Source organism: Carassius carassius, chromosome 10, assembly GCF_963082965.1.
Source record: "Carassius carassius chromosome 10, fCarCar2.1, whole genome shotgun sequence".
Classification (NCBI taxonomy): Eukaryota; Metazoa; Chordata; class Actinopteri; order Cypriniformes; family Cyprinidae; genus Carassius; species Carassius carassius.
The window spans coordinates 32,766,279-32,791,553 of record NC_081764.1 but is presented as its reverse complement, the minus strand read 5'-3'; the positions used below and the strand labels follow the sequence as shown (position 1 = coordinate 32,791,553).

The following is a 25,275-nucleotide window of genomic DNA, read 5'->3' as shown; positions in this document are numbered from 1 at the left end:
ATCAGTCTTTAAGAAAAGGTCTACGTGAGAACCATGCACTATGGATGATAAATTCACTCTGCCGCCTTGTTAATTATTTTGTCTTTACTTTATTTGTGACACCAAGAAAGAGTTAATCTCTCATGTATGAGAAGAGCACGTTGCCGTTTACCAGCCATTAAATGTGTGGGACACCAACTCGTTGTTTTCTATCTCTTTCATTTCATAGATTTAACTAATTATCCGAGTCAAAGCATTACAACTTCACCGACTACATGCTCTAATCTGCCTGCGCGTGCGAGGTGTGTGTGTGAAATGCGGGCAGTGAAATTAAGTGAAATAGCTGGGCAGTTTAGAAGCCAAATTATAATAAGCAGCCTAATAAAAATAAAAATAATAGTTATTATTACTATAATCTAATACATTAATAGGAAAATGAGCCTAATATCGTCTTGACTATCGACAGAGAATTCTGCTTATGTCGATATCTCTGACGATCGTCGATACACGATACTATCGTCTATCGGCACAACCCTAGTACTCATACAGTACACTGACTGAACTTCTGTGAAGAGAGAACTGAGGATGAACACCGAGCCAAGCCAGATAACGAACAAAAGATTGACTCGTTCTCGAGTCAAGAACCCGTTGCATCAGTTTTCGGATCAAAAGTACTTCTTTCGGACAGTTCGATTCAATAAACCTGTTGAAGAAAACGGTTCTTTTGCGCTCGACATAATAGCGTCATTGGCGATGATTGCCCTTGATTCAAGCCTTCGTTTCACCCGCGCTCATAACACTAGCACAGAATCAGTTCAGAATCAATCACCAAAAGATTCAGTTCGGTTCATGTGCTCTGTGTGTCAGTCAGCTTCACGCTGAATCACACATGCGCAGTATCATCAGCTCCTCGGTTTTCGAATCGGACGCGTCTGACAGAAACGGTTCCCTCTGATGTCACATGGACTACTTTGAAGATGTTTTTATTACCTTTCTGGACATGGACAGTATACCGTGCACACAGTTTCAATGGAGGGACTGAGAGCTCTCGGACTAAATCTAAAATATCTTAAACTGTGTTCCGAAGATGAACGGAGGTCTCATGGGTTTGGAATGACATGAGGGTAAGTTATTAATAACAACATTTTGATTATTGGGTGAACTAACCCTTTAATAAATAAGCACTGGTACTTAATGGAAGATACTAGTATCTAAAAAATAAGTACTAGTAACATGAAAAAAAGATAGTACGGTTTATGGTTAAATGGTACAACGGCTTTCCATATCTCCACTACATACGATGAACTGATCGGTATAATGAAACTCAAGCGACACTGAACTCCAAATCCCATTTGATTCTTGACCGCTTTAAGTTTCCGTAGTCTCTGGTTCAGGCGGGTTATGTCTTTACCCAGAATGCACCGCTGATCGTCACGACGCCATCTCAGACGTGCGCGCGCGGCGAGGAGAACGACAGTCGATGTTGTTAACGTTCTCTTCGTTTTGGTAGCATTGGTTTAACTTGATTCAAACATGTAAGTTATACTTCCTGTCAAAGATATACAAAAATACTCGGTATGACTCGTACAAAGGGAAAAACGAAACGGAAATCTCAACGTAATTGACACATGTAGCACGTTAGCATGCTAGTCATTCAATCTTTAAAAGGCAAACTCTTGCATTTAATCGCGGGTGTGAGCAAATATGACCATTTATCCGATTTCTTAAAACTAATTCAATAAATATGCAGTTTAAACATATAAGGATAGTCCAGGTGTGCTGCTGTTGATGATTTGACCAGTGTTTTTAGCACAAGCTAAGCGCACGAGCAGCAGCACGAACATAAACAAATGAATGTCGATTTACTCTAAAGCTATTTAAAACCTCAAAGCTAACACAAGAACACGTCGAAAAGACTTATTCATGGTTGTAATGTGCTATTCTGCTGAAAGTGAAAGTGCCGACTCAATTAAAGTTAGTATAATAACACGAACAATAATTGACATTGAGGACTTGCTACATGAGCAATATGACATACTGATGTTCTCTATGTTGTATCTATTAGAGTCTGTCAGAAGCGTGTCATAATGCAAATCAAAAGGTTGTGCCCTTTATTGAATCTGTTAGTTTGTGTAATAGTGTTGTTACGCTATTGAAGCAGGTGTTGTGTCTGTGAGCACAGATGTAATAGTAATAGTGTTTGTGCTTGCAGTGTGATGGGGGTGAAGGCACAGCGTCCTCGCTGCTTCTTTGACTTTGGCATCAGTAATGTGCCAGGTGAGACTCTATATGCACAGCTGCTCTTCAGGACCAGAAAATGTGGGATGTTTCTCTGTATGATCATTTTCTCCTGGGTTTCCTTCCTGCAGCAGGACGAGTGGTCGTGGAGCTGTTCTCTGAGGCGTGTCCTAAGACATGTGAAAACTTCCGCTGCCTGTGCACAGGTGTTTATGGATTGACATCTCTATCTATTAATTTTATTTATTTAAAATTACTTAAAGGGTTGGTTCACCCAGAAATGATAATTATGTCATTAATGACTCACCTTCATGTCGTTCCAAACCCATAAGACCTCCGTTCATCTTCAGAACACATTTTGGTCCAAAAATGAATGCTAAATGCAATAAAATCTTGTGTTTATGCATTGTGGGGGTTTTCTTTCATCTCTCTCTCCAGGTGAGAAAGGAATTGGCAAGACCACCCAGAAACCCTTGCACTACAAAGGAAGTCTGTTTCACAGGATAGTAAAGGACTTTATGATACAAGGAGGAGACTTCAGTGAAGGTATTTCAGACTTCTGCTGTTTTTTATGATGTATATCCTATGAGCGTTGACATTTGACAGAAGTGTTTGCCTTTACAGGGAATGGCAGAGGTGGTGAATCTATATATGGAGGTTTCTTTGAAGGTGAGTGTCCTTTTTCCACTTAATAAACATGTGCATATTAATAAAATATAGCATTTTTTGTTTTAGAAGATCCACAGTGATGTCCAATTTGTAAGTCGTTTGGTTGAGATGATTCTTCGTTGACCAAGTTCATAAATCACTGACTTCAATGGTCATCATGAAACATCTACATTTTTTTCAGTCTTATTTTAGCATTATTTAGACATATTTATTGTTTTTTTTTATATTATTGAATTAGCTTATATTCCTTATATAGGTTTTGTGCTTTTGTAAATTTTATTAGTTTTTCTTTAATTTCTATTTAGCTTTTGTATTAGTAATTTTAGAACATTTTCTTTTTAGGGTCTTTACATTTTTACATTTCATTTTGGGTGTATTTAAACCATTTTTAATTGATTTAGTTGCCAGTAACAACACTGATTTCAATATTCTGTCTTTTTTATTTTATTTTATTTTTTTGTCTAGATGAGAGCTTCTCAATGAAACATACCAAAGATTTCCTGCTGTCGATGGCAAACCGAGGGAAGGACACCAATGGCTCACAGTTCTTTATGTGAGTCTGGCATTAGTGCTTATTTACAGGGTTTCAGCTTTACATAGTTATCATTTTATAAAACTTTGTTGTTGTGAAAACCTGTATCTGACCTGTAAATCATGCTTTTTACAGTAATTTAACAGTTTAATATGTTACCATAGACATTTCTCTACCCTGCTCATATGGTATGAATTTTATTTGTGCGGGCCTTAAACAGTCTTAATTTTGAGCCTAATATACCCTGCTTTAGTGAGGCGTCACTACTGACCTGTTGGGTAGTGGATTGTAACATTCTGTTTGAAAATGGACAATGATCTGCAACTATTGTTTTCTTTTTTGCTGTCTAGATGCAGAATAAATGTTTATGTCCTCAGTGCATGGGTTTGGTCTTGAACTAGTTATGAACTGCAAGTGATAATGACTTGGATCGATTATGGTGTGCATTAATCACTGTTTTTGTGTTCGTTAGATTTATATTTACATTCTGCCTCACTGTTTTGTGTCCCTGACCATAGAACTACAAAACCAACTCCTCACTTGGATGGGTAAGTGTGCAGCACAATGTAATGTACCAACTAGGTAACATAAACAACATCTGCGGTGTTTAACGGTTTTTGTTGCTTTTCCCCAGAATTCATGTGGTGTTTGGTCAGGTGATCTCCGGCCAGGAGGTGATCCGGATGATCGAGAGTCAGAAGACAGATGCCAACAGCCGACCCTACGCAGAGGTCAAAGTGCTCAACTGTGGGGAACTTGTTCCAAAATCAAAAGGTGATATTGCATATTTTCTTTTCTCATGTTGAACGCTGGAAATGTTTCAATGTTTTACGATATTAGCTTTACCTTATATTTTTGTTGTGTACTTATGTAGAAATATGCTTCCTTATGGCCCCATGAAATTGGTTTTATTTTTATCCGAATTTTTGTAAAAAAAAAAAAAAAAAAAGTGTTTTACCCAGTTTAAATGCATTTTCTGGATTCTGTTTGTTTGTTTTTCTGTAAAAATTCTTCAAGATTTTGTTTTAAGCAAAATTTTAATAATCAAGAAGCATGTATAATTAAATAAAATCATTAAGCTTAGACACTTGAACAACAGTAAAAATATATATTATATGAATAATAGTTATTTGTGTGTGTATATATAATAAATATGTAGGGCTGTCGCGATAGTCGATAAATCAATTAATCGCACAATAAAAAAAAAATGAGCTCAATATTTTCGGCCGCGATCATTTTTTTTCTATTTTTATTTAAATAATGTAGCATGTCATGATGTGAAGTGGGGTTAGTCTGGAGCGCAGCCTGTGGAGAGCTCGCGGCAGAAAACAGCCTCTCTGATGCCACAGATGTCCCGGGAATAAAGAGATAACGTCTCGCTAGAGTGAGCAGCTTTGGGAAGCGCCTTTCATTTGCTTGTGGATGTTTGCGTCGCAAGCGATACAGCCATGTACTTGCACAACTATTGTACTTCATTGTAATACCGCGTAACATATTCCGCAAGTAAATTTGTTGCCCTTTCTGTCGAAATTGGCCTTATTTTCGCTCGTTTCATTTGGCTTGCTCAGCTAAATATGTGTAGGCGTGTGGTTGAGTATGTCAACGCACCCAGTTAACACACACACACGTTTTCTCCATTCCAAAGTGCTCGTGCAGTTGTGCTCCTGATGCGTCTGTCATTGCTTAGCGTCCATCAGCTGCAATATCCGTTACAACAAGGAAATGTCAGTAATGGATTTCCACCACCGAAAAACCCTTGCTGTAACTCTGCTACAAGATTAATTTACGAAGAAAAGTAAAATAAAACTCTGCAGTGTTTTGGTGCACCCCGTTTTTCAAAAATAACGGCTATTTTTACCTTGAAGGAAGCTGATTGAGTTTGTTCTTGTCACATGACCTGGTGCGCTTGCATCATTCTGAACAGCTGAGATGTTTTTAACTAGATGTGATGCGGTCGCGCCTGGGAAAAAAACGAGTTATCGTGACAGGCCTATATATATATACACAGTCATTATTATTTGTGCAAATTTATCAGAAATAGTGATACTCAAATGAAGAACCAAAAGTTTTATAATTTTTACGTTATTCATTTTGTAGTGACTTCGTCACACAAAACTAAAGCATTCAGAGCCACTGTCACTTAATTACGAATAGAGAAATGAACTTCTAAGTGGGTACAATCAAGGCATTTAAATAGTGATACAATTTACTTATTTATGACTATTCTAAAAATAGACTTGATGTTAATAAATCCAACAGAATGTTCCTATAAACTTTTATTAATAAAAATTATAATTGTTAGTGGGGAAAAAAATAATTTAGCATCTCAAAGAGATCACACTTTAATTTAATCTTGGTTTAATCCTACTTGAAAACATTTTCCCAGTCAAATTATGAAAGTGTGTTTTTAAAGTATTCACATTCTGTCATCCAGCAAAGAAAGAAAAGAAGAAGCATCAGTCATCCAGCGAGAGTGATGGTGACTCTTCCTCAGACAGCTCCACAGACTCAGAGGAATCAGAGAAGGAAAAGAAACGGCGCAAGAAACATAAGAAGGAACACAAGAAAAAGAAAGAACAGAAACACAAGAAGAAAGACAAGAAAGGGTACAGTTACCTTTTACACATTTATGATGTGAATCTTTCACCTTGCAACAACGCTAATATAAAATGCTTGAAAATGTGACATATTTACTTTCCACATGTGTTGAGCACATCATTACTAAAAGCTCAACGCAGTGCCATAATGATCAGAAATGTCTGAAATAATTTTGCCAGCCAATAATTTGTGTTTATGGTCAGTGTTGTTGAAAGTCAATTTTAATGTAGTCTATTTTCATCTATCTTTGTCTAGTTTTACTCGTGGTTTTTAAGGATAAGGGCATCTGCCTGATTTGACTAGACTGTAGAGTTTGTTTGGATGCACAGCCTGTGACGAGCAAAATGAGATTTAAAAAATGTACATACACTACATATCCACAATAATTCTACAGTTAATTTCATTGTATTATTTGCACATAGTACAAGGATAAGTGTGAGAATTTTAACGTCTTTTTCTGTAGGTCTGATGAGGAAGAGGCTGATCCCCAATCCTTGTCGACCGTCCGCCCAGAGGAAGTCCCGCCCATTCCAGAAAACCGCTTCCTAATGAGGCGAAGCCCCCAGAAGGCCAAAGAAGAGGAGCAAGGGAAAGAAAAGGAGGACTCTGGGAAAGACAGACAAAGAGAAAGAGACCGGGAGAGAGAGAGGGAAAGGGACAGGTAGGATGTGATATTTGAACACTTCAGTAATGTTGTGGGGGATTATTTGTTGTACAAATGAAATGTTTGTTGTGTGATTTTATTATTTTCCTCTCGGGTTCATAACTTGTAAATTCTATTCCAGACCCATGACAAACTCACGGCCAACCCGCACGAGACTGGTGATGACCAGGTCAGGGCGCAGAATTAAAGGAAGAGGACCGAGGGTGAGAGAATAAATTTGATTTGCTTTGAAAGGCAGATCACTAGAGTTAAAATTTTAATACACTCAAAGTTTGGGGTTGGTAAGATTTCTGAAAGACATCTCTTCTGCTAAGCAAGCCTGCATTTATTTGGTCAAAAACGTTAAACGTTAATATTGTGAAATTGTTAATATTGTGAAATTTAAAATTTTTTTAATGCATATTACCATTTCATTTATTCCTGTGATCAGAGCTTTATTTTCAGCATCATTCCTCCAGTCTTCAGTGTCACATGATCTTCAGAAATCATTTGAATATACAGATCTGCTGCTCAAGAAACATTTCTGATTATTATCAATGTTGAAAACAGTTGTGCTGCTTCATATTTTTGTGAAAATCGTTATGCATTTACATTACATTTACATTTATTCATTTAGCAGACGCTTTTTATCAAAGGCGACTTACAAATGAGGACAGTGGTAGCAATCAAAAACAACAACAACAAAAAAAAATATATATGTATGTATGTATGTATGTATGTGTATATGTGTGTGTATATGTGTGTGTGTATGTATATATATATATAGAATAGAAAGTTTCAAAGAATAGCATTAGTTTTAAATAGCTTTATTTTTATTTATTTTTGTCTTTTACTTTTGGTCAATTTCACTCTTCCTTGCTGAAAAAAAAAATCACTGTTCCCAAACTGTTGAATAATGCATGTTTTGTTTTAATGTTATCTAACTTTTATTATTTATTTCTGTAGCGCTACCGGACACCATCTAGATCTCGCTCGCGTTCATGGGATCGGTTTCGCCGGAGTGAGACGCCTCCACACTGGAGACAGGAAATGCAAAGGACACAGAAAGCTAAACCCAACACAGCCGCAACCCAGGAACGATGGATCAAGGGGGACAAGTATGTGCAGTTTTACAGTGCATACAAACATTGCATCCAGAATTCATGCAATGAGAAGTTCATAAACTTGATTTGTTCACTCAAAAGTGAAATCGTTTACTTGCCCTTGTGCTGTTCTTAAACATTACTTGCACTCATGTTATCTATATTATGTATTTTTTATTTTTCAAATAAATATCATTTTTTTCGTACTTGAAAAATCTTTCATGTATTTGTTTTATTTTATTTTTCCCAGAGGCGATATGTCAGAGGTAAAGACACAAGCCAATGAGCCAGCCACCGAGAACAAAGCTGCACGGCAAGAAGAAGCAAAAAAGAAGTCTGAACGAGAAAAGAGAGATGCAAAGCGGGACAAATCGCACAGTCCCTCCCGAGGAAGAGACAGGAAGAGGGACAAACATCGCTCCAAAAGCAGAGATAGGGATGCACGGAAAAAGACAGATGATGATGCAGTAAAAAAGAAAGCTCGCAGTCGGAGCAAGAGCAAAGAAAAGAAGAGAGAGAAGGAAAAGCACAGCAAAGCGGATGATAAGCGAGGACGCTCAAGCAGCAAAGACAAGAAAGAGAAAGATGCCAAAGAGCGAGAGAAGGAGGGTGAACAAAAAGACAGAAGCAAAGAAAGAACCAAACATCCTGAAGGGAATGATAAGGATAAGTTGAAGGATGTGGAAAAGAAGAAGAATGGAGAGCAGCGACTTGACCGATCTAGAAGCAGAGAAAAGGTTCGTGATGCATCACGCCGGTCCAGATCCAGAGGCCGCGACAAGCATGGCCAATCACATGAGCGAGGCCGTGACCGACGCCACAGCAGCAGTCGAGACAGAAGATCAACTCGCCGGTCGAGAAGCAGAGAGCCAGACAGACGAGACCGCGGGAGAGACGCAGAAGACAGAAACAAGAGGAAGAGTACAGACGAGTCAAAGAGCAAAGAGAGCAGAGGACGAGACAGGAGCTCCCAGAGACAGAGAAGCCGAGAGCGAGATGATCGACAGAGCGGCAGGAAGAAGAAAGAAAAGAGTGACAGTGGAAGCAGCGATTCAGAGAGCGATGCCGAGAAACAGAAGAAAAGAAAAAGGAGCGAGAGTCCGAAATCTAAAGAGAGAGCGAAGGACAAATCTAAAAGTCCAAGTAAAAATGCGAAGAAAAAGGACTCCTCTTCCAGTGACAGCGACTGAGAGACTGCATGTACCACCCTGTTTATTTGTTTTCTTTTTCCCCATCAGTGACTTACTGTACAACGACTGATACAAAGAGACTTATTTTAGTCATCGTGTGAACCAGACATGCCCTTGTCCTGAACGCCTGGAATATTTTTTTCTACCAGTTACCAGTTGCATCCTCATTTGTTTAAGTTGAATCAGTTATATTTGTCCAACTTTTATCAGATATTTGTTTTCATTTTCTTGCCCATATCCGACAAACGTTTAGTGAAATTGGTTGCTTAACTGCTTTTCTGTCTGATCTGAGCTGTGTTTTTTAAAAGGGGTTTGTTGGCGACATGTTTGAGTACCTTAAAGATTTGTAAGGGCTTTATGTTTGTAAAGAGATGGCAATGTTAGGTTCTGTTGAATTTGACAAATAAAAATTGATACTGAACCTGTGAACTCCACTTTCAGTGGTCCTGTTGATTGAAACCTGTTCCTAATTTCTTGAAGTGACATTAGGAATTAAGGATGCCGCATTTATTGGTAGAGATTTTTTTCATTGATTTGCTTTGGATATTTACACATTTAACCTATTTTTAGATTTAGGTATTTTAACATTACAGTAAACCTTTATAATCATTATTAATTTCATAACATATTAAATGTAATCTTTATTGAATATAAAGTGATTTTATTTTTCGGTTCTACCATTGTGTGTTAATTATTAGCATTTCTATATATTTCATGCACTGCTCAGTTGTGAGATCGAGGTATTTTTCTTCCATAACTTTTCTTTCAGATTTTTGGAAAGAAAACATCCAAAATACACACTGAATAAAATGCATCTGTAGATTTCAATTAGAAATGATATCTTTAAAAGATCGTCTCGAAAGTTTATTAAATATTATATAATGTCTACTAATCTTTTCAGCCCTGCTTGTAATGCAAGACATTTGTCGTAATGTATTGATTAATCAGTTATGGTGATATCTTTTTTTTTCCTCTTGTATTTGAGACATTTTGCTGATATCTGAATGTGTGGTTTTATTTAATAGATTTATGACTCTACTATTCAAAAATATTTTACTAGCAGTGTCTATATTTCAACAAGTAGCTAGACAATTCCGTTCTCATCCGGAATAAACTGATTAACTTTTTTAAACAGAAAGCAAGCACCCAAGTGCTTACGATTCGAGTGACCAATCAGAGCGTCGCAAGACGTTTGAGTGGCGTGAGCGGTGGCCTATCAGAGACGAGCCATCACTTGAGGGGCGATGACTCATCATGCTTTGTGTTATAAGCTATGGTTATAAGCAAGTGAATCGCTAACGAAGTAGGATAACTCAGTCAAGCTGCAGCTTCAGGTCAGTGTATATTTGATTTGTTTACGTGCATCTCGTTACTTTACCTTCTGATAAAGATATGTTGAATATCGAACATCTGTTTGTCGGTCATTATGTCAATACTGGGTTTTTTTTTTTCACAGGATGAAAACCTTAGTAGTGTTCGACTTCGATCACACTATAGTGGATGACAACAGCGACACATGGGTGATCCGCTCCGCTCCTGAGCAGACGTTACCGGACTGGCTGAAGAAGTACTACCAGAGAGGCCGCTGGACCGAGTACATGTCTCGAGTCTTGACCTACATCGGTGACCAGTCCGTGCGGCCGGAGCACATGCGCGCGGTGATGGAGAGCATCCCGTTCACCGACGGCATGATCGAGCTCCTGACCTTCATATCTGACAACAAGAAAGACATCGACTGCATCATAATCTCCGATTCCAACAGCATCTTCATAGACTGGGTTTTGCATGCATCAGGGTTGAAGTCTGCTGTGGATGACGTCTTCACCAACCCTGCCAGCATCGATGCGCGCGGCTACATGACCGTGCGCTGCTTCCACGCGCATGACTGCGAGCACTGTCCTCTAAACCTGTGCAAGAGGCGGGTGCTGCATGATTTCAAAGAGAAGCAAGCTAAGGCTGGTGTGCATTACGAGAGGATTTGCTATATAGGAGATGGAGGAAATGACTTTTGCCCCATTAAAGAATTGAAAGAAGGGGATATTGCAATGCCTAGGAAAGGATTCACCCTTGAGAAACTGTTGTGCAAAGCCCTTTCAGAGGGTTCAGAATCACTCCCGGCGAAAATCATGCCCTGGGCTAGTGGCAATGAAATCTTCAGGGAACTAAGAGCTCTGATTGAGTAATGAAGTATTGTAGCCAGTATTGAAACTACAGTCTCACTGAACTAAATGAATAGCACGTTTATTCTGCAGTAAATGCATTATGTGCATCCTACTATAGCTCATTTCCCCCTTTGACTACTTGATAAACTAATTTGGGCATGGTGTAATATCTGTCACAATTAAGTTTACGTTTTGGTAGCGGTGCACATTTTAAAATTAAATTTTTAGCAGATTTACATCTAATTGTCATTGAGATTTAAATCATAAAATAAGCTCACTGTTTGGATTTATATAACAAATAATTTAACAGTTTGATGTGCTTAATATTGAATTCATTGAGGTTTGCTGCAGAACGTTAAAATGAACAAATGTAAATGTGTTAACATGCTAGCTAAATATTTATTCCAAAATATGCATGATGAAAAATACTACGCCAATAAATACAATTATGGTCATGAATTAATGCAGCCTGAATGGGACACTGCGGTTTGGTATGACTATGAAATGAAAATAGTTTAATATTTCAATGCAGAAGAAAAAAAAATGGATCATATTATTATTAATGGCAACCCTATTCTTCTTGTTAGTACCATATTTGCATATACAGTGGACCCCAAAAGTCTGAGACCGCTAGCAGAGTTTTTATTTTAGAGATATATATATATATATATATATATATATATATATATGTAAGAAAATTTACTTTACAAATTGTCAGAAATTGAAAATGTAATTTCCTATAAATTTTTCTGGCATTATTATTACTGAAGCACTTACATTTTTTATTTATTTTCAGATTGTCAGTTTGGTCTCAGACTTTTGGACCGGACTGTTTGTTTCAGTGATGTTTCTAAAGAGTCCTGGTAACAGCAGTTTGGGATGACTTTATATCAACAGTGTTGTGAATGTTTGTTCCTGAATGAGCTTGAATTTAGATGGGCATTATACATGCAGCCTGAGTCTTGATTCGGACTGTTGTATTGAAAGCAGATGGATGAAAGGAGAACAAGGACTCTTGGTTTATAAATGCCAGAGAAGCTTGCATTTCAGAAAAGTTATATAACTGGAGCATCGCCATATTCCCCTCAACTCAGACCTTGTTCCTATTAATATTTACAACAAATCTTGTGTCCTTTGTACTTGTGACACACAAGCCATTCACATGTTTAGTGTCTGATTATAAAGGAATGTAGTAGTAAGTAACAGATCCGCACACCGAATAATCTCCCATTCAAAAATGTTTTTTTAGTGACGTTTCGGGCCTCACATGGCCCTCCTCAAACTCACTTATAAAAAAACATTTTTGAATGGGAGCTTATTCGGTGTGCGGATCTGTTACTTACTACTACATGGATTATACTTGTGATCCAGCACCCGTAATGAAAATAAGATGTGCGTGATTTACTCCTGTGGATTATAAAGGAATAAATAAATTACTAATAAATAAATTAAGCCATAATTAAGTTATGGCTTGCTTTTTGTTTCTTTGAATAAATGATTGCATCTGAAATGGAAGTTAAACTAAACCTAGATAGCAGTCATAATATAATGAAGTTGATGATGTAATTAAGCCACAGGATCTGGCAGCACAGACCTCTTAATCTAAACCATTAGTTAATTACAGGTTATATGATGTGTTTTTTTTATGCAGCCGGCTTATTGCTTTTGCAGTGCAAAAGGTTGTGGGTTCGATTCCCAGCGAACAGATGTTAGGTAAAAAATGTTAGCCTGAATGCACTGTAAGTTGCTTTGGATAAAAGTGTCTGCTAAATGAATACACACACACACACACACACACACACATATATATATATATATATATATATATATATATATATATATATATATACACATACACACACACACATATACATATGTGTGTGTGTGTGTATAATATTACAATTTACAACAATATTCCAATATTCTTTTACTGAAATGACACATTTCAAAATAAATGCATGAAACGCCTTTTAATAAATCACCTGTTTTAGTTTAGTAGTAGTACAAAGGAGCATGGTAAAACTAATGAAGTAATTTTAAATCGCTGAAAAAAAATATTTAAAAAGAGCTGCTCAACGTTTATGTAAAAATACAACAGTCAGGAAATGAACTCATTGGCGATGCGAAAGCTGAGAGTATTGGGTTACATAAATTACAGTACTGTTCAACGGTTTCAGTGTCTCCTATTCCACCATGGTTTTTCCCTATACCAGATGTAGATTTAGGCATTCATAAGGAAATCAAAAGTAAGTCAAAGGGAGTAGCAGTGAGGGATATTGTTAAATATTATCTTGATATGCATTTATCTGACTATACATTCATATTTACAGATGGTTCTAAGGATCCAAAGACAGGACACGCTGGGTCAGCAGTATATATTCCAAAGAATGGGGTAGTATGTCAGGAAAGAATAACAGATAATTTATCAGTATACACAAAAGAGCTGGTTGAAATTTTGTTGGCCTTGGAATGAGTAGAGGGAAATGAGTTAAATAACTCAGTGATTATATCTGATAGTTATTCAGCTTTAGAAAGCATGAAAACTGGGAAATCTATAAGAAATGATATAATTCATAAAATTTGTATGGTTTTGCATAAGTTAAATGCAAAGGATTTAAAAATCAGGTTTCTCTGGGTACCTGCATGTTGGAGTGAAAGGGAATGAGGAGGTTGATAAACTTGCAAAACAAACACTGGAACACAATAGAATATAACAAGTTCCATAAGGTAAATCTGAAGCTAAAACATTCATTAAAGCATATGCAAGATCAAAATGGCAGGAGTATTGGGTGGATCAAGATAAAGGGAGGCATTTATATAATATACAACCAGAAGTGGATATAGGAAGGACAGAGTGTAGGAGTAGAAGAGAAGAAAGTATAATTACACGGTTAAGAATAGGACACACGGGGCTCAATTCTTCATTGAAGATAATAGGGAAACATCCAACAGGGAACTGCCAATATTGTAGTCATTTAGAAACTGTAAAGCATATTTTATTTCAGTGCACAAAGTACAGCCAAGAAAGAAACCAGCTTTTTTCCAGTCTCTTAGAAGTGTCAATCAGAATAATTTTACAATGCAAGGTTTATTAGGGAAAGCATCCAGTAACATTTATCAATTTGTTATTAAGTTTCTTATAGACACAGACTTAGCCAGTAGGATTGAAATATTTTATTTTATTTTATTTATTTATTTATTTATTTTTAAGGCCCAATATCTCCTAATTCATACTCCAGCCCAGTCGGTGGCGGTAATGCACCGTTAAGTTGGTTTGCCAACCGCCATAAAAAAAAAAAAAAAAAAAAAGAAGAAGAAGAAGAAGAAGGAAATGAACTCTCTTTCCCATGATCCTACCCGTTCTCTGCGTGACGTCATAACACCGCGACGCCAACCCCACGCTTCACGTTCGGAGAGCGTTTGGTGTGTTGTTTGGTTGAGATTAGCCAGAATCAAAACGCAGGTAAAGTAAGTTTGGTGTTTTTGCAACATTGCTTGTTTGTCTGTTGTTTATAGTGTTGCAGTGCTTCAAACAGCACAGCAATGACAGATTGGGCGCGCAATGTTTGTTTAGTGTCCTTCTTTAACATGTGGCGCGTGCTGCGTACATTGCTTTATACAGATTTATAACAACTATTTACTGAATTTATAAGCTACAGAGAGATGATTCTTTAGTGCTATGTAACACTGGATTTATTCACTTCAACAGTCAGCAGCACTCAGTTTAAAACAGAAGCTGAATTCAACACGTGCTTTGACAATCACACACTTCAGTTCACACACATTTCTCATCAGTCTTTTACTTAAACTGTTATGCTGATAATATAGATTTGTGTTGTTACTTTTATACAAAGTGCAAAACAGAAACATTTTAAATGCTTACAGACTTTATAGAAAGAAAGGAAAAAGTTATTCATATTCATTATTATTTATTTCTCATCCTAACAGAGATGGCAGACAATCAGGAAATGTCTCTTCTGGAGAAGAAGGTGGTGGAACAGATTGAGGTGAGATGAGTGTCATAAATAGGTTTATTGTTTTAAATTCAAAGTATTCATTCAAATGACTGACATGAATGTCAATGATTCTGTGTGTTCAGTATTATTTTGGGGACCACAATCTCCCTCGAGACAAGTTTCTGAAGGAGCAGCTGCAGTTAGATGATGGCTGGGTCACTCTGGAGACAATGCTGAAGTTTAACAGGTAAAACATTACAAGAGAAATGCATCATGCTTCTGCAAATGTCAAAATGGAAACAGAGTTTTCACTCTTTCACAAATTAAGTCCATTGAAAGAGTGTAAAATAGACCAGCAAGTCTTTATTTTGTAAAGTATGACATTGCGTTCAAAATATATTTTCTTCAGTATTTTTGTCATACAATACAAATACATAAAACAAGAAACATTAAGTTGATATGCAAGATAAAGATATCAAGTCTGAGGAATTGAACAAAATTAAGGGAGTTTATGCTTAAAAACTAGGAATAAAAACTTGTAAATGTGTTTAAATTAATTAGTTTTTTTTTCTGATCCAATTGATAGATCTTCTTTCTTTTAATGACTTTAGACATTTGCACTGGAAAATAAAATACTGAGGAAGACCATCACGTAAAAGAGTAAAAAGCAATGAAGATTGTTTTCAAACATTGACGTGTTGCTATTACAATTAATTGTGTGTGCATTTAGAGAACATACAGATATTGTATTCCCTTCAGTTTATTCCTCAAGTTTAATTTATCTGGTCTTAAAGAGACATAAAACCTGCAGAAACTCTGAATAATGTGTGTTTTCTTGGATCTCAGTGAACTGTTTTTGCATGCAAAAAAGAGCTAGTAATTAGAAATCTATTACTTTTTAAAAATTACACTCCACACACATCAGTTCACGTAGCTTTGGGCATCAGGGCTTTTGCTGCTGTTGTGTTCGTCTCATTTTGTGTTCGTCCTCACAGACTGAAGAGTCTCACGTCAGACGCAGCTCTTATTGTGGAGTCGCTGCAGAAGTCTAAAACAGGCCTCCTGGAGATCAGCGAGGACAAAACCAAAATAAGACGAAATCCCAACAAACCTCTCCCAGAGGACAACGAGGAATACAGGGATGCACTCAAACACAAATCTATCTACATGGTGAGTGAACATAAAGTCCCTATTTCACAAACAGCTTACAATAGCATTTTAACATGTCATCTTGTCCTTTTTGTTTTCTTGGACATTATTGTTTTTGTCAGCCCACTTGTTTCTGTTGGTTGACTGATGTTAATGTTTAAACTCAACAGAAAGGTTTTCCTCTTGAAACCACGCTGGATGAGATTAAAGAGTGGTTTGCAGATAAATGCACCGTCGAGAACATCTACATGAGGAAAGGAGCTCAGAAGACTTTCAAAGTAAGGCTTTTAAAGTGTAAGAGCTCTTAAAGTGACACAATAAGAAAACCATTTGGACAAATATATTTCAAAAAGAAAAATGCAGGAAATGTTTTTTTTTTAAGCCATCAGTAGTCAGACCAGTGTTATTTTAGTGTTATTAATATGCTGTTATTGTATTTATTAATATTTTGAATGTCATTTAATATAATTTTATTTTTAGATTGACGTTTATTCCTTATTGTAATTTTTCTATTTAGCATTAATTTAATTTTTTAATAAGTGAGGTAGATTTTTTTTTATTTTGAGCATTCATTTATTTTTTTATAATTTAGGTACACTGTAAAATAAATAAAACAATAAAACAGATAATTGTAATACAATTTACAAAAAAAAATAGTATTTCAGACTTCAAAATTTCATTTTAATATTTCATTTAATATATCACCATTTCTTTTTAGTTAACTGAAATTTATTAGCAGTTTCTGCAGCAAGGTGTTTTTTTTTTTCATTGTACTTCAAATGTATTTTATTTCAGGTATTTGCCAAGGCCAATTTTCTTATGTCGGTGTTTTTATTTATTTCAGCTTGATTTCAATCAATGAAAACAAATGTCTTTTTTTTTTTTTTTTTTTTTTAAAGTTAAAGACAACGGGACAAATAAGATTACAGAACTTGAAAACTGTACTTAGTGTAGTAAATCTATTTCACTTTGAGTAAAATATAAATGTTGTGTCTACCTAATCGATTCTTCCTGTTTCTGTTGCGGTCTGCAGGGATCGATCTTTGTGGTTCTAGCATCTGAAGAAGCTGCCAAGGCTTGTGTGGAGCGCACTGATGTCAAAGAGTACAAAGGGAATGAGATAATCGTCATGATGAAGTAAGTGTTTCACAGTCCGTTGCTTGTTTTCTTAGTAGCTGAATGGCTTTGAATATACTGGTGTGAGAGTTGTTAACCTTTAACCTCGTCTGTAGAGAGGCCTACTTTTCTAAAAAGTTTGCTGAGAGGAAGCAGAATCGTGTGGAAGCAAAAGCTAAAGCAAAAAGGTACTTCACAACACCGCTTTCAACAAAAAAGTAAGATGAAAGATGTTATAATTGGTAAATGTGCATTTCAGTGAAAAGGAGGGCAAGCAGAAACAAGCTGAAGAAGAAGAGCTGGTGAGTTCTCGCACAGAGACGCAAATGTTTCAGACGTGACGGTTTATAACAAGTGTGGCTCTTCTGTTTACCCAGAAATCCCTGAATGATCAGAAAGGCTGTCTGCTGAAGTTCTCCGGTGAGTTGGGTCAGACCTCGAGAGAGGATTTCCACGAGATCTTCTCCGATCATGCTCGGATCAAATGGATTGATTTCACCAGAGGAGCTAAAGAGGTGAGGAATGAACATGTTTCACAAATGATCTTCACATTCAAGTCTAGACAACATTATTTATTGGATGTTTGCTTAATCTGTTTGTAAAATAGCATTTTATCTGGTGTTGTATAGTTGTAATGTTGTAAGTTAAAGAGGCACACACATGTGCAAACAATCATATTTTAAAAGAATTTAATATATTGATATCATTTTAAAATGTACATGTAAATATGTTTTTGTAAATATATATTTTTTTGTCTCTTCTGTTCACCAAATCTGCATTGTTTGGTAAAAACAGTAATAATGTCTATTTTGTATATTGTGTATTAAAAAAAAAAAGTTGTGTATTGTTATTTCCTGTTTTCTTGTAACTGTCATTCTATTTGAAGCTTCTGTCACCAAAAACAAATTCCTCTTATGTGTAAACATACCTGACAATAAAGCTCTTTCTGATTCTGATTTTGTTTCTGATGTTATTACAATTTTAAATAACTCCTTTCTATTTGAATTCATTTTAAGATTTCAAATTTGAATGTTTCAGCATCATAACTCCTTCAGAAATCATTCTAATATGCCGATTTGCTGCTCCAGTAACATTTCTGATTATCAATGTTGAACACATTTTTTTTTTTTTTGATTCTTTGATTGAATAAAAAGTTCAAACTTAGTGAATCTTTAACAATTCAAAATGTTTCTTCTGACATGCTTTCTAAAAAAACAAAAGAAAAAAGCAGCTACCAGCCTCCATCAGCAGAATGAGTTATCTCCTTCATTAAATTCTTTGATATCCTCCTCAGGGCACGATCCTGTTCCACTCGGGCGCCCAGGAGGCCCTGCAGAAGGTCCGAGAGGCTCACGGAGGACAGGACCCCAAGGTTAAAGAGCAGGATGTTCAGTGGGAGGTACTGGAGGGAGATGTAGAAATGGAGATGCTGAAGAAAATCATCGAGGATCAGCAGGAGTCTATGAACAAACGTAAAGGAGGCAGAGGTAATCCAGAGGACACAGTGTAAACGCATTCAGGTGTCTGAGTCTCCCCATTGAACACAATGTGCCACGGCGTGTCCTGTGAGTGCAGGAGGTCACAGGGGTCGTGGACGAGGCAGGGGAGGACGCAGAGACCGAGGAGGAAGAGAACAGACCCAGTTCAAGGGAAAGAAGACCAAGTTTGAAAGTGATGAAGAGGGAGATGAAGGTAAAAGGGCCTTTCTTTTCTCCTTGATTGATGACAAACACACTGACAGACTGCTGTTGAAGTTTTTAATATAATATTGTAGTTTTAAATAAATATTTTCATTTAATTTTTCTTTGAGTAGTTTTTGTCATTTAAATAAAAATATTTAGAGGTGATACTTATGGCATAGTCTGGCAAAACTTATTATTGGTATAAACTACAATAATTTTTATAACTATTAAGCATATTGCAGCTTTTTTTTCTCAGCAAAGTCAAACTCATTTAATTTTATTAATCTAGAGAAAACAAAGATATTATATATTTGTACAAATATTGTAAAAATCAATTTTAATAAAATATAATTTTTGTGTGTGTGTATATACATACGCACGCATACATACATATGTGTCCCTGGAGCACAAAAAGCAGTCTTAAGTCTCTGGGGTATATTTTGTAGCAATAGCCAAAAAAACATTGTGTGGGTCCAAATTATCGATTTGCCAAAAATCATAAGGATATCAAGTAAATAAAAGATCATGTTCCATGAAAATATTTTGTACATTTCTTACCGTAAATGTCTAAACTTAATTTTTGATTGGTAATATGCATTGCTAAGAATTCATCCGGACAACTTTAAAGGTGATTTTCTCAGTATTTAAATTTTTTTTTGCACCCTCAGATTCCAGATTTTCAAATAGTTGTATCTCGACCAAATTATATATATATATATATATGAAAACGGTAATGTATTCCCTTCTTCTACAGAGCAAGCCAGTCAAAAGAAGAGACCTCTCGACTCAAATGGGGAAGATAATGAAGAGCCAGCTTCCAAACAAGTGAAAAGCGAGAACGGATCTTAAAGGCAAATAACTGTGGCCTTATTTTTCTATAGTAGATGTTCCCTAAAACCAAGAAACCTGGAAAATGCTTTCTCCGACCACTTCCTGCAGTTCCAACCGCTGCACAAAAGCTTAACGCCACACTTCTCCCCAAAACTGAAAAGGGCATTTTCTTTCTTTGAAGAAAACATACTGGAAGCCTTGATGTTGTTTATTTATATGCCAAACACACTTAAGATTGTTGGTATGATTTAAGATCTCATCTGCAACTCTATAAATGTGTCCTTTTCTAAATCTATTCATCTTAAACTGTGAGCTAGAAGCACTTCTATAACTCTAGACATCTTTGTGTTTTTCATTCCTTGAGTGCTGACAGTCTGCAGAATCTGCAACGATTGTGTTTTCAGCTTAATCAAGGAGCTGATTATCAGATCTGACAGCATTTGTTAAATGCAATACTCCATTATTGTAGAAATGTTTGAAACTTATAAGTGAACTTAAGGTTTTGACTGTATTTTTAGTCATTTTCCATTAACGAAAACTAGTTTTTCACCTGCTAGATTGTTCCATAGCTTTTGTCACTTGCACAAAATTAACATACGTGTGTGTGTTATCTTTGTTTCTTGTTATACGTTGCTGTGAAGTTGCTTTGAGTGGTTACCGAGGCATGTAGATGTGGAGGGGTTTTATTAAGGATTCGTTTTGACTGAATTTTTTTAAATCATATTTTCTTTATCACAGCAATGGAAACCTATCTCTTAATCTAAAGTGCTGTTTTACATGCTTCATATTTACTCAGTCAGGGCTTCAACAAGCACTCATTGTTATTTTTCCTTGTTTTTTACTGTCTCCTATCTGTTGAAATTAAGATTACACAAATTTAGAAATTCAATAAAGGTCTTGAAAATGCAAATAGTAATTATCTCTGTGGTGTTGCATGGGAGATGCATGTCATTTTTGATGCAGTAATCGTGGCATCATACTTTAATTGATGAATATTATTTATTTTAAATTAATACTATTGCAGTTGAACAGGTCTTGCAACTTTCTGATTACGTAATTTTCTTGTTTTTAGTACACTTTAAGATACATTTACTTGAGATATAAAATGATGCAAGAAGTTTGGTTTTCTTAGAAGTTTAACAAACTTGATTAGTTTATGCTTAAAGCAAAATTAAGATTATGAATTAAAAAGTAATGAACACCTGTTGAAATGTTGATAAGCACACTGACATTGTGTTTCCTTCAATTTATTCATTAGTGTTAGGTTTACCATCACAACACCTGCAGAAATCCTGGATTAAATTAAGCAGGCTAAATACAATAATATATTTCTTTTTGTAAATGAAACAAAAAATTAAGGAATTGATATTGAAATCTGTATATATATATCTGTATGTTACATCATGGTTGTAATGATTTGAGAGTAAAATTGTAAAGCTCAATGTCTTCTAGAGGTTAACTTTTGAGCTGAATTATTATTGTGATACCAGTGTGCATCCAGCAGAGGGCGTCATGCCTCCATTTAAGTGCCCAACATGCAAACTCAAGATGTTTCACTGCAGTTTTTGCATGCTAAGTTCAGGTTTATCTTTGCGTCCTTTAATGTTCCTTGCGAGTAGAATGCAAATACTTCTATCTGTGGCGTTTTCCCTTTGGTGCAATGGCACCGTTGGCAAGCAAACAAAATTTCCAGTAAACTGGTGTTGGTCCTCGGCTTACTGCATCAGCGCATTGTAGCTCCGTTTTTTGTGAAATCTTGACCTGTTTTACATGTCCATATTATGTCTAGATGTTCATACCAGTGTGGAAACCTTTTTTATATTGGCTGAAGAGATGTCTAAGTTATCTAAAGTCAAGAATGTCAGGCTTGGGCCATCGATACTCAAGCAAATTCATAACACTAAAAAATGGAGTTAGCAACAAACTTAAGCTGAAATAAAACAATCAAACCAGTATAGGCCATTTGTACCCACAGAATCGCTCTAGTAACATGCAGAGTTTTGCATGTGCATATCATTAATATTTGTTAAGTTATTTCTTTGTAGTCACACTCTGCAACTGCAACAATCTGATTGTTATTTTAATTTCTCCCAGTTAAGATGCATATGAAATGTTCTAGATTTGTTCTGGTTTCAGTTTTTTCCCTTTTTTTTTTGACATTATTTGAAATGGAGCAGCTCACACTTTTCATATCATGCATGCACACAGGTCTTCATGCAAAGGTGCACTCTCTATTGTCACCCTTGTTTTGCATGCACAAGCAGCAACTTACATGTCAATGATTGTCCCTGGTGTCTCTCAATGTCAGTAGAACCTGAAAGTCAAACATTCGAATGTGTCACCAAAACCGCTGCTGTTCAACGCACATAGTTCATGTCCTGTGAAATGAATGGCAGTGGGTTTACAATCTTTTACAGAGATACTAGTGTACGTGATGTGAATGTGACATGAATCGTTTGTTAACAAACAGGTTGTTGGGTGTCTAAGTCACACAATCTAATAACTCAGCAAGTTGAAATTTCACAGCACTTGAAGTCAAGTAGATATCTAGCTGGATATCAAGTATTATGTGTCGGTGCTTTGTAATTATTTTTTTGCATGTAAGCAACGTGTCACGTCACTCTGTTCCAGCATGCACGCCGCTGATGGACACTCAATGTTACATGACCTTGAAACGTGCATGTACATAACCAGCCACAGGCTCCTACAGCTCGCTCTCATTCGCACATGGTCAATACCTGAGAAATCAGGGCTTTAGAAAGAGAATGTGTGGGTGGTGAGGCCTTTCAGAGATGAATGGACAGGGAGATCAGCCTGATAACGGAGGGTTAATCCCAGCCTCAGTGCTTTATGTGCAGCCATTAAGCAGTATTTTAAATTGATAAAGTGTTGTATAGGTTGGAAGAGGAGAATCGTATGTGTGTGCAAGAAATGGGTAATGTCCTCTATCCAAGGTCATGGTGAAGAACTAGATAGGTGTATTTCGTCTGAGATATAGTTTGACATAAGCTGTACAAGGGCAGTGAATCAAATCGGTGGGGTTCTTCTCCCTTAGGCTGTCCTGACACCACAATGACAAGATGATTCATTTCTATTTTTAGTCCTTTCCAGAAATATCATGAAACCCCAAATGCCTCTTTTTTCCCCTCTGTACTTGATGCAAGTCTTTATAGATGTCTACAGTATCTTTTGGTTACTAAACAAGTGTTCAAATCCTAGTAATGAAATTTCTACATTTTAGGAAAGGGCAGTGTTAGAAACGTCACATGAGACTTCAATCAGAAAAGCGGCTATAACGTATCTAATTATTCTAAGTTCCTTGTCTACAAGACAGAGATTAATAAGGTTAGGTTAGAGGTTTATTCAAATTCCATATGAACATACAAATCACCATTAGTTCTATGGATGTGATTTGTTATTGTTTTAACAAGCAATTTGAATTATGATTTTCACACCGCAAAGGTAAAACATGCAAATAAAATCTCTTAAGTTTACAATAACTGTTTAAAAACGGTTTAAAGGTTCTAAAAGTGGAACTGAAGGAACATTTTGGTGAACAGTTATTGATATTTTTATATAGTGTGAAGAACATTTTAACAATTTAAAGAACCCTTTTCTACTTTTTATATTTCAAATGATTAATATTAATTAAGATTGTATTTAATTTAAGATTAATTTTTTTTTTGCAAACAAAGTGCAACTGAGGTTTAAATTAAAACATAAAAGTGATATTATGTTTCACAAAGTGATATTCTTCTAAAAGTAACTTTGTTGTTAAAATTCTGTTGTTGTTAAATTGAGAAGTATCAAGTTAGACCGAACTTTTATTTTGCCGGTTTGTAGCGAAGACCTTTGAGTTTATGTTTACATGCTTTAGTTTGTGTAGTATCATGGAAGTGACTTTTGTCTGGGCAAGTACCACTCATATTTTCTTAAGAAAATATAAAACTCTAGTTAATTCTGTAGAGACTTTGCCTCTAAAGCACAGCCTCATCACTATGTATCTGTGAGCAGGTAATTAGTGTCTGGTTGCTTGTCCTCTGTACCCGCCACTAATGAAATATGATTAACTTTAAGGAATTAGCCAAACATTGCTTACTTACCTGTCATAGCAGATGGATTGATTGATGGAGTTTTTAATAAGATCTGGAAACACCAACTGAACAGAAGTCTCTGATTCCTACTCCTTTGAAAATTTGTCAGCATAAACTAGCCTATGAACCTTAAAATGGTTGTCTAATCTGACCAAGCAGGTGGTTTAGCTGGTTGACAAGCTTGTCCAAAACATAGCTGGTTTAAACCAGCCAATAGACCTGCTTAGACTGGTTTAAGCTGTTTTTTTTTTCAGTAGCGGTATGACATTTTTTCAAGTTGCAGTGAAATTGAAGCAGTGACAGATCTTTTATTCTGTATTGTGACGTACATCCATGAAAGGCCATTTCTGTCCAGGAATATTTAAAAATTTATCTCACAATTCAGTTTTCTCCTATTTTTGACTTTTTTCCGAGTTTACGTTACACGATTCTGATTTTATATCCTGGAATTCTGACTTTTGTTCTCACAAAGTTTACATCTCTCAATTCAGTTTTTTGTTTTTCTGCTATGGGCTAAAAAATGTAAAAGGTAATTTGCAAAGGTAATCTCACAATTCTGACCTTATTTCGCATAATGTTGATTCTGACTTCATTTTCTCGTAATTCTATCAGAATTGTGAGATACTGTATAAACTCCGAATTGTGAGATAGAAAGTCACAGTTACCTTTATTTATTTTTAGTCCATGGCAGAAACAAGCTTCCATAAATCCTAGTGTAACAGATTTTAATAAAAATTCAAATGTGTAGGACTGGGACTTTCAAAGCAGATCTTAATTGCCAGTTGTTTAATTTTAAGAAAGGGGCGGGGTTTAAGTGAACAGAATGATTGGAGAAATTTAGCATATACCACCAAAGAGAAGTCTGTCTTTTCACGGGAAGATGGAGTTGTATTTTGCTTAAGATTTATGAGGTCAAAACAAAATTTAAAAAAGAAATATGCATATATGATATGCACGGAAGGATTGTTCACAACAAGCTCGTGCATTTAGAAAACACACACCACTTTAAGTGCAATCGTCATATATACATCTTGTCATCCCTTCATCTTGTTTCCACCCCGTTCTGCAGTCTCACAGAGATAAACACAGAGATTCAATCTCAAGGTCAGCTGAAGATCTCTCTGCATTGGGCTTTCCTTTGCTGTCAGTTATTGCAGCTGTAGTGATATCAATGCCCAGGTCGTATGACCATATGATTAGTGAGTTTTTGCTTTGATAAATGGCTGTGGGGTCGCTATCAGCTGTCCTGATAATATTAATGACCACACCAGCGCTAAGCAGAGGGAAGCCAATGAACAGAAATATTGCTGTTATCTGTGCGGCCATAATCATA

The 25,275-nt window shown here is 36.1% G+C and overlaps 3 protein-coding genes across 4 annotated transcripts; all 3 read left to right on the top strand.

Moving 5' to 3' along the window:
* The first annotated feature begins 1,362 nt into the window (after positions 1–1,362).
* Positions 1,363–9,381, top strand: ppig (peptidylprolyl isomerase G (cyclophilin G)). Of its 2 annotated transcripts, XM_059560973.1 has the most exons (13): positions 1,363–1,514; positions 2,192–2,256; positions 2,349–2,423; positions 2,656–2,763; positions 2,842–2,886; positions 3,352–3,439; positions 3,937–3,966; positions 4,053–4,192; positions 5,853–6,024; positions 6,480–6,677; positions 6,802–6,883; positions 7,626–7,777; positions 8,013–9,381. In XM_059560973.1, exons 2-13 carry the CDS (start codon positions 2,196–2,198, stop codon positions 8,950–8,952), a joined length of 2,091 nt encoding a protein of 696 aa, XP_059416956.1. In that variant the 5' UTR covers positions 1,363–1,514; positions 2,192–2,195; the 3' UTR covers positions 8,953–9,381. The 2 variants fall into 2 exon arrangements, with proteins under 2 accessions (XP_059416956.1, XP_059416957.1); XM_059560974.1 differs by lacking the exons at positions 1,363–1,514; positions 2,192–2,256; positions 2,349–2,423 and having other exon boundaries at positions 2,669–2,763; positions 3,891–3,966.
* An 804-nt stretch (positions 9,382–10,185) lies between these two features.
* On the top strand, positions 10,186–11,667 carry LOC132151383 (pyridoxal phosphate phosphatase PHOSPHO2-like). Its single transcript, XM_059559496.1, has 2 exons — positions 10,186–10,286; positions 10,409–11,667. Exon 2 carries the CDS (start codon positions 10,410–10,412, stop codon positions 11,133–11,135), a length of 726 nt encoding a protein of 241 aa, XP_059415479.1. The 5' UTR covers positions 10,186–10,286; position 10,409; the 3' UTR covers positions 11,136–11,667.
* A 2,785-nt stretch (positions 11,668–14,452) lies between these two features.
* Positions 14,453–20,758, top strand: LOC132152188 (lupus La protein-like). Its single transcript, XM_059560972.1, has 12 exons — positions 14,453–14,577; positions 15,063–15,121; positions 15,214–15,317; positions 16,066–16,240; positions 16,390–16,497; positions 17,253–17,356; positions 17,452–17,523; positions 17,595–17,637; positions 17,713–17,850; positions 18,630–18,822; positions 18,911–19,027; positions 19,772–20,758. The coding sequence occupies exons 2-12, from the start codon at positions 15,065–15,067 to the stop codon at positions 19,864–19,866; spliced, it is 1,206 nt and encodes a 401-aa protein (XP_059416955.1). The 5' UTR covers positions 14,453–14,577; positions 15,063–15,064; the 3' UTR covers positions 19,867–20,758.
* Positions 20,759–25,275: the final 4,517 nt, after the last annotated feature.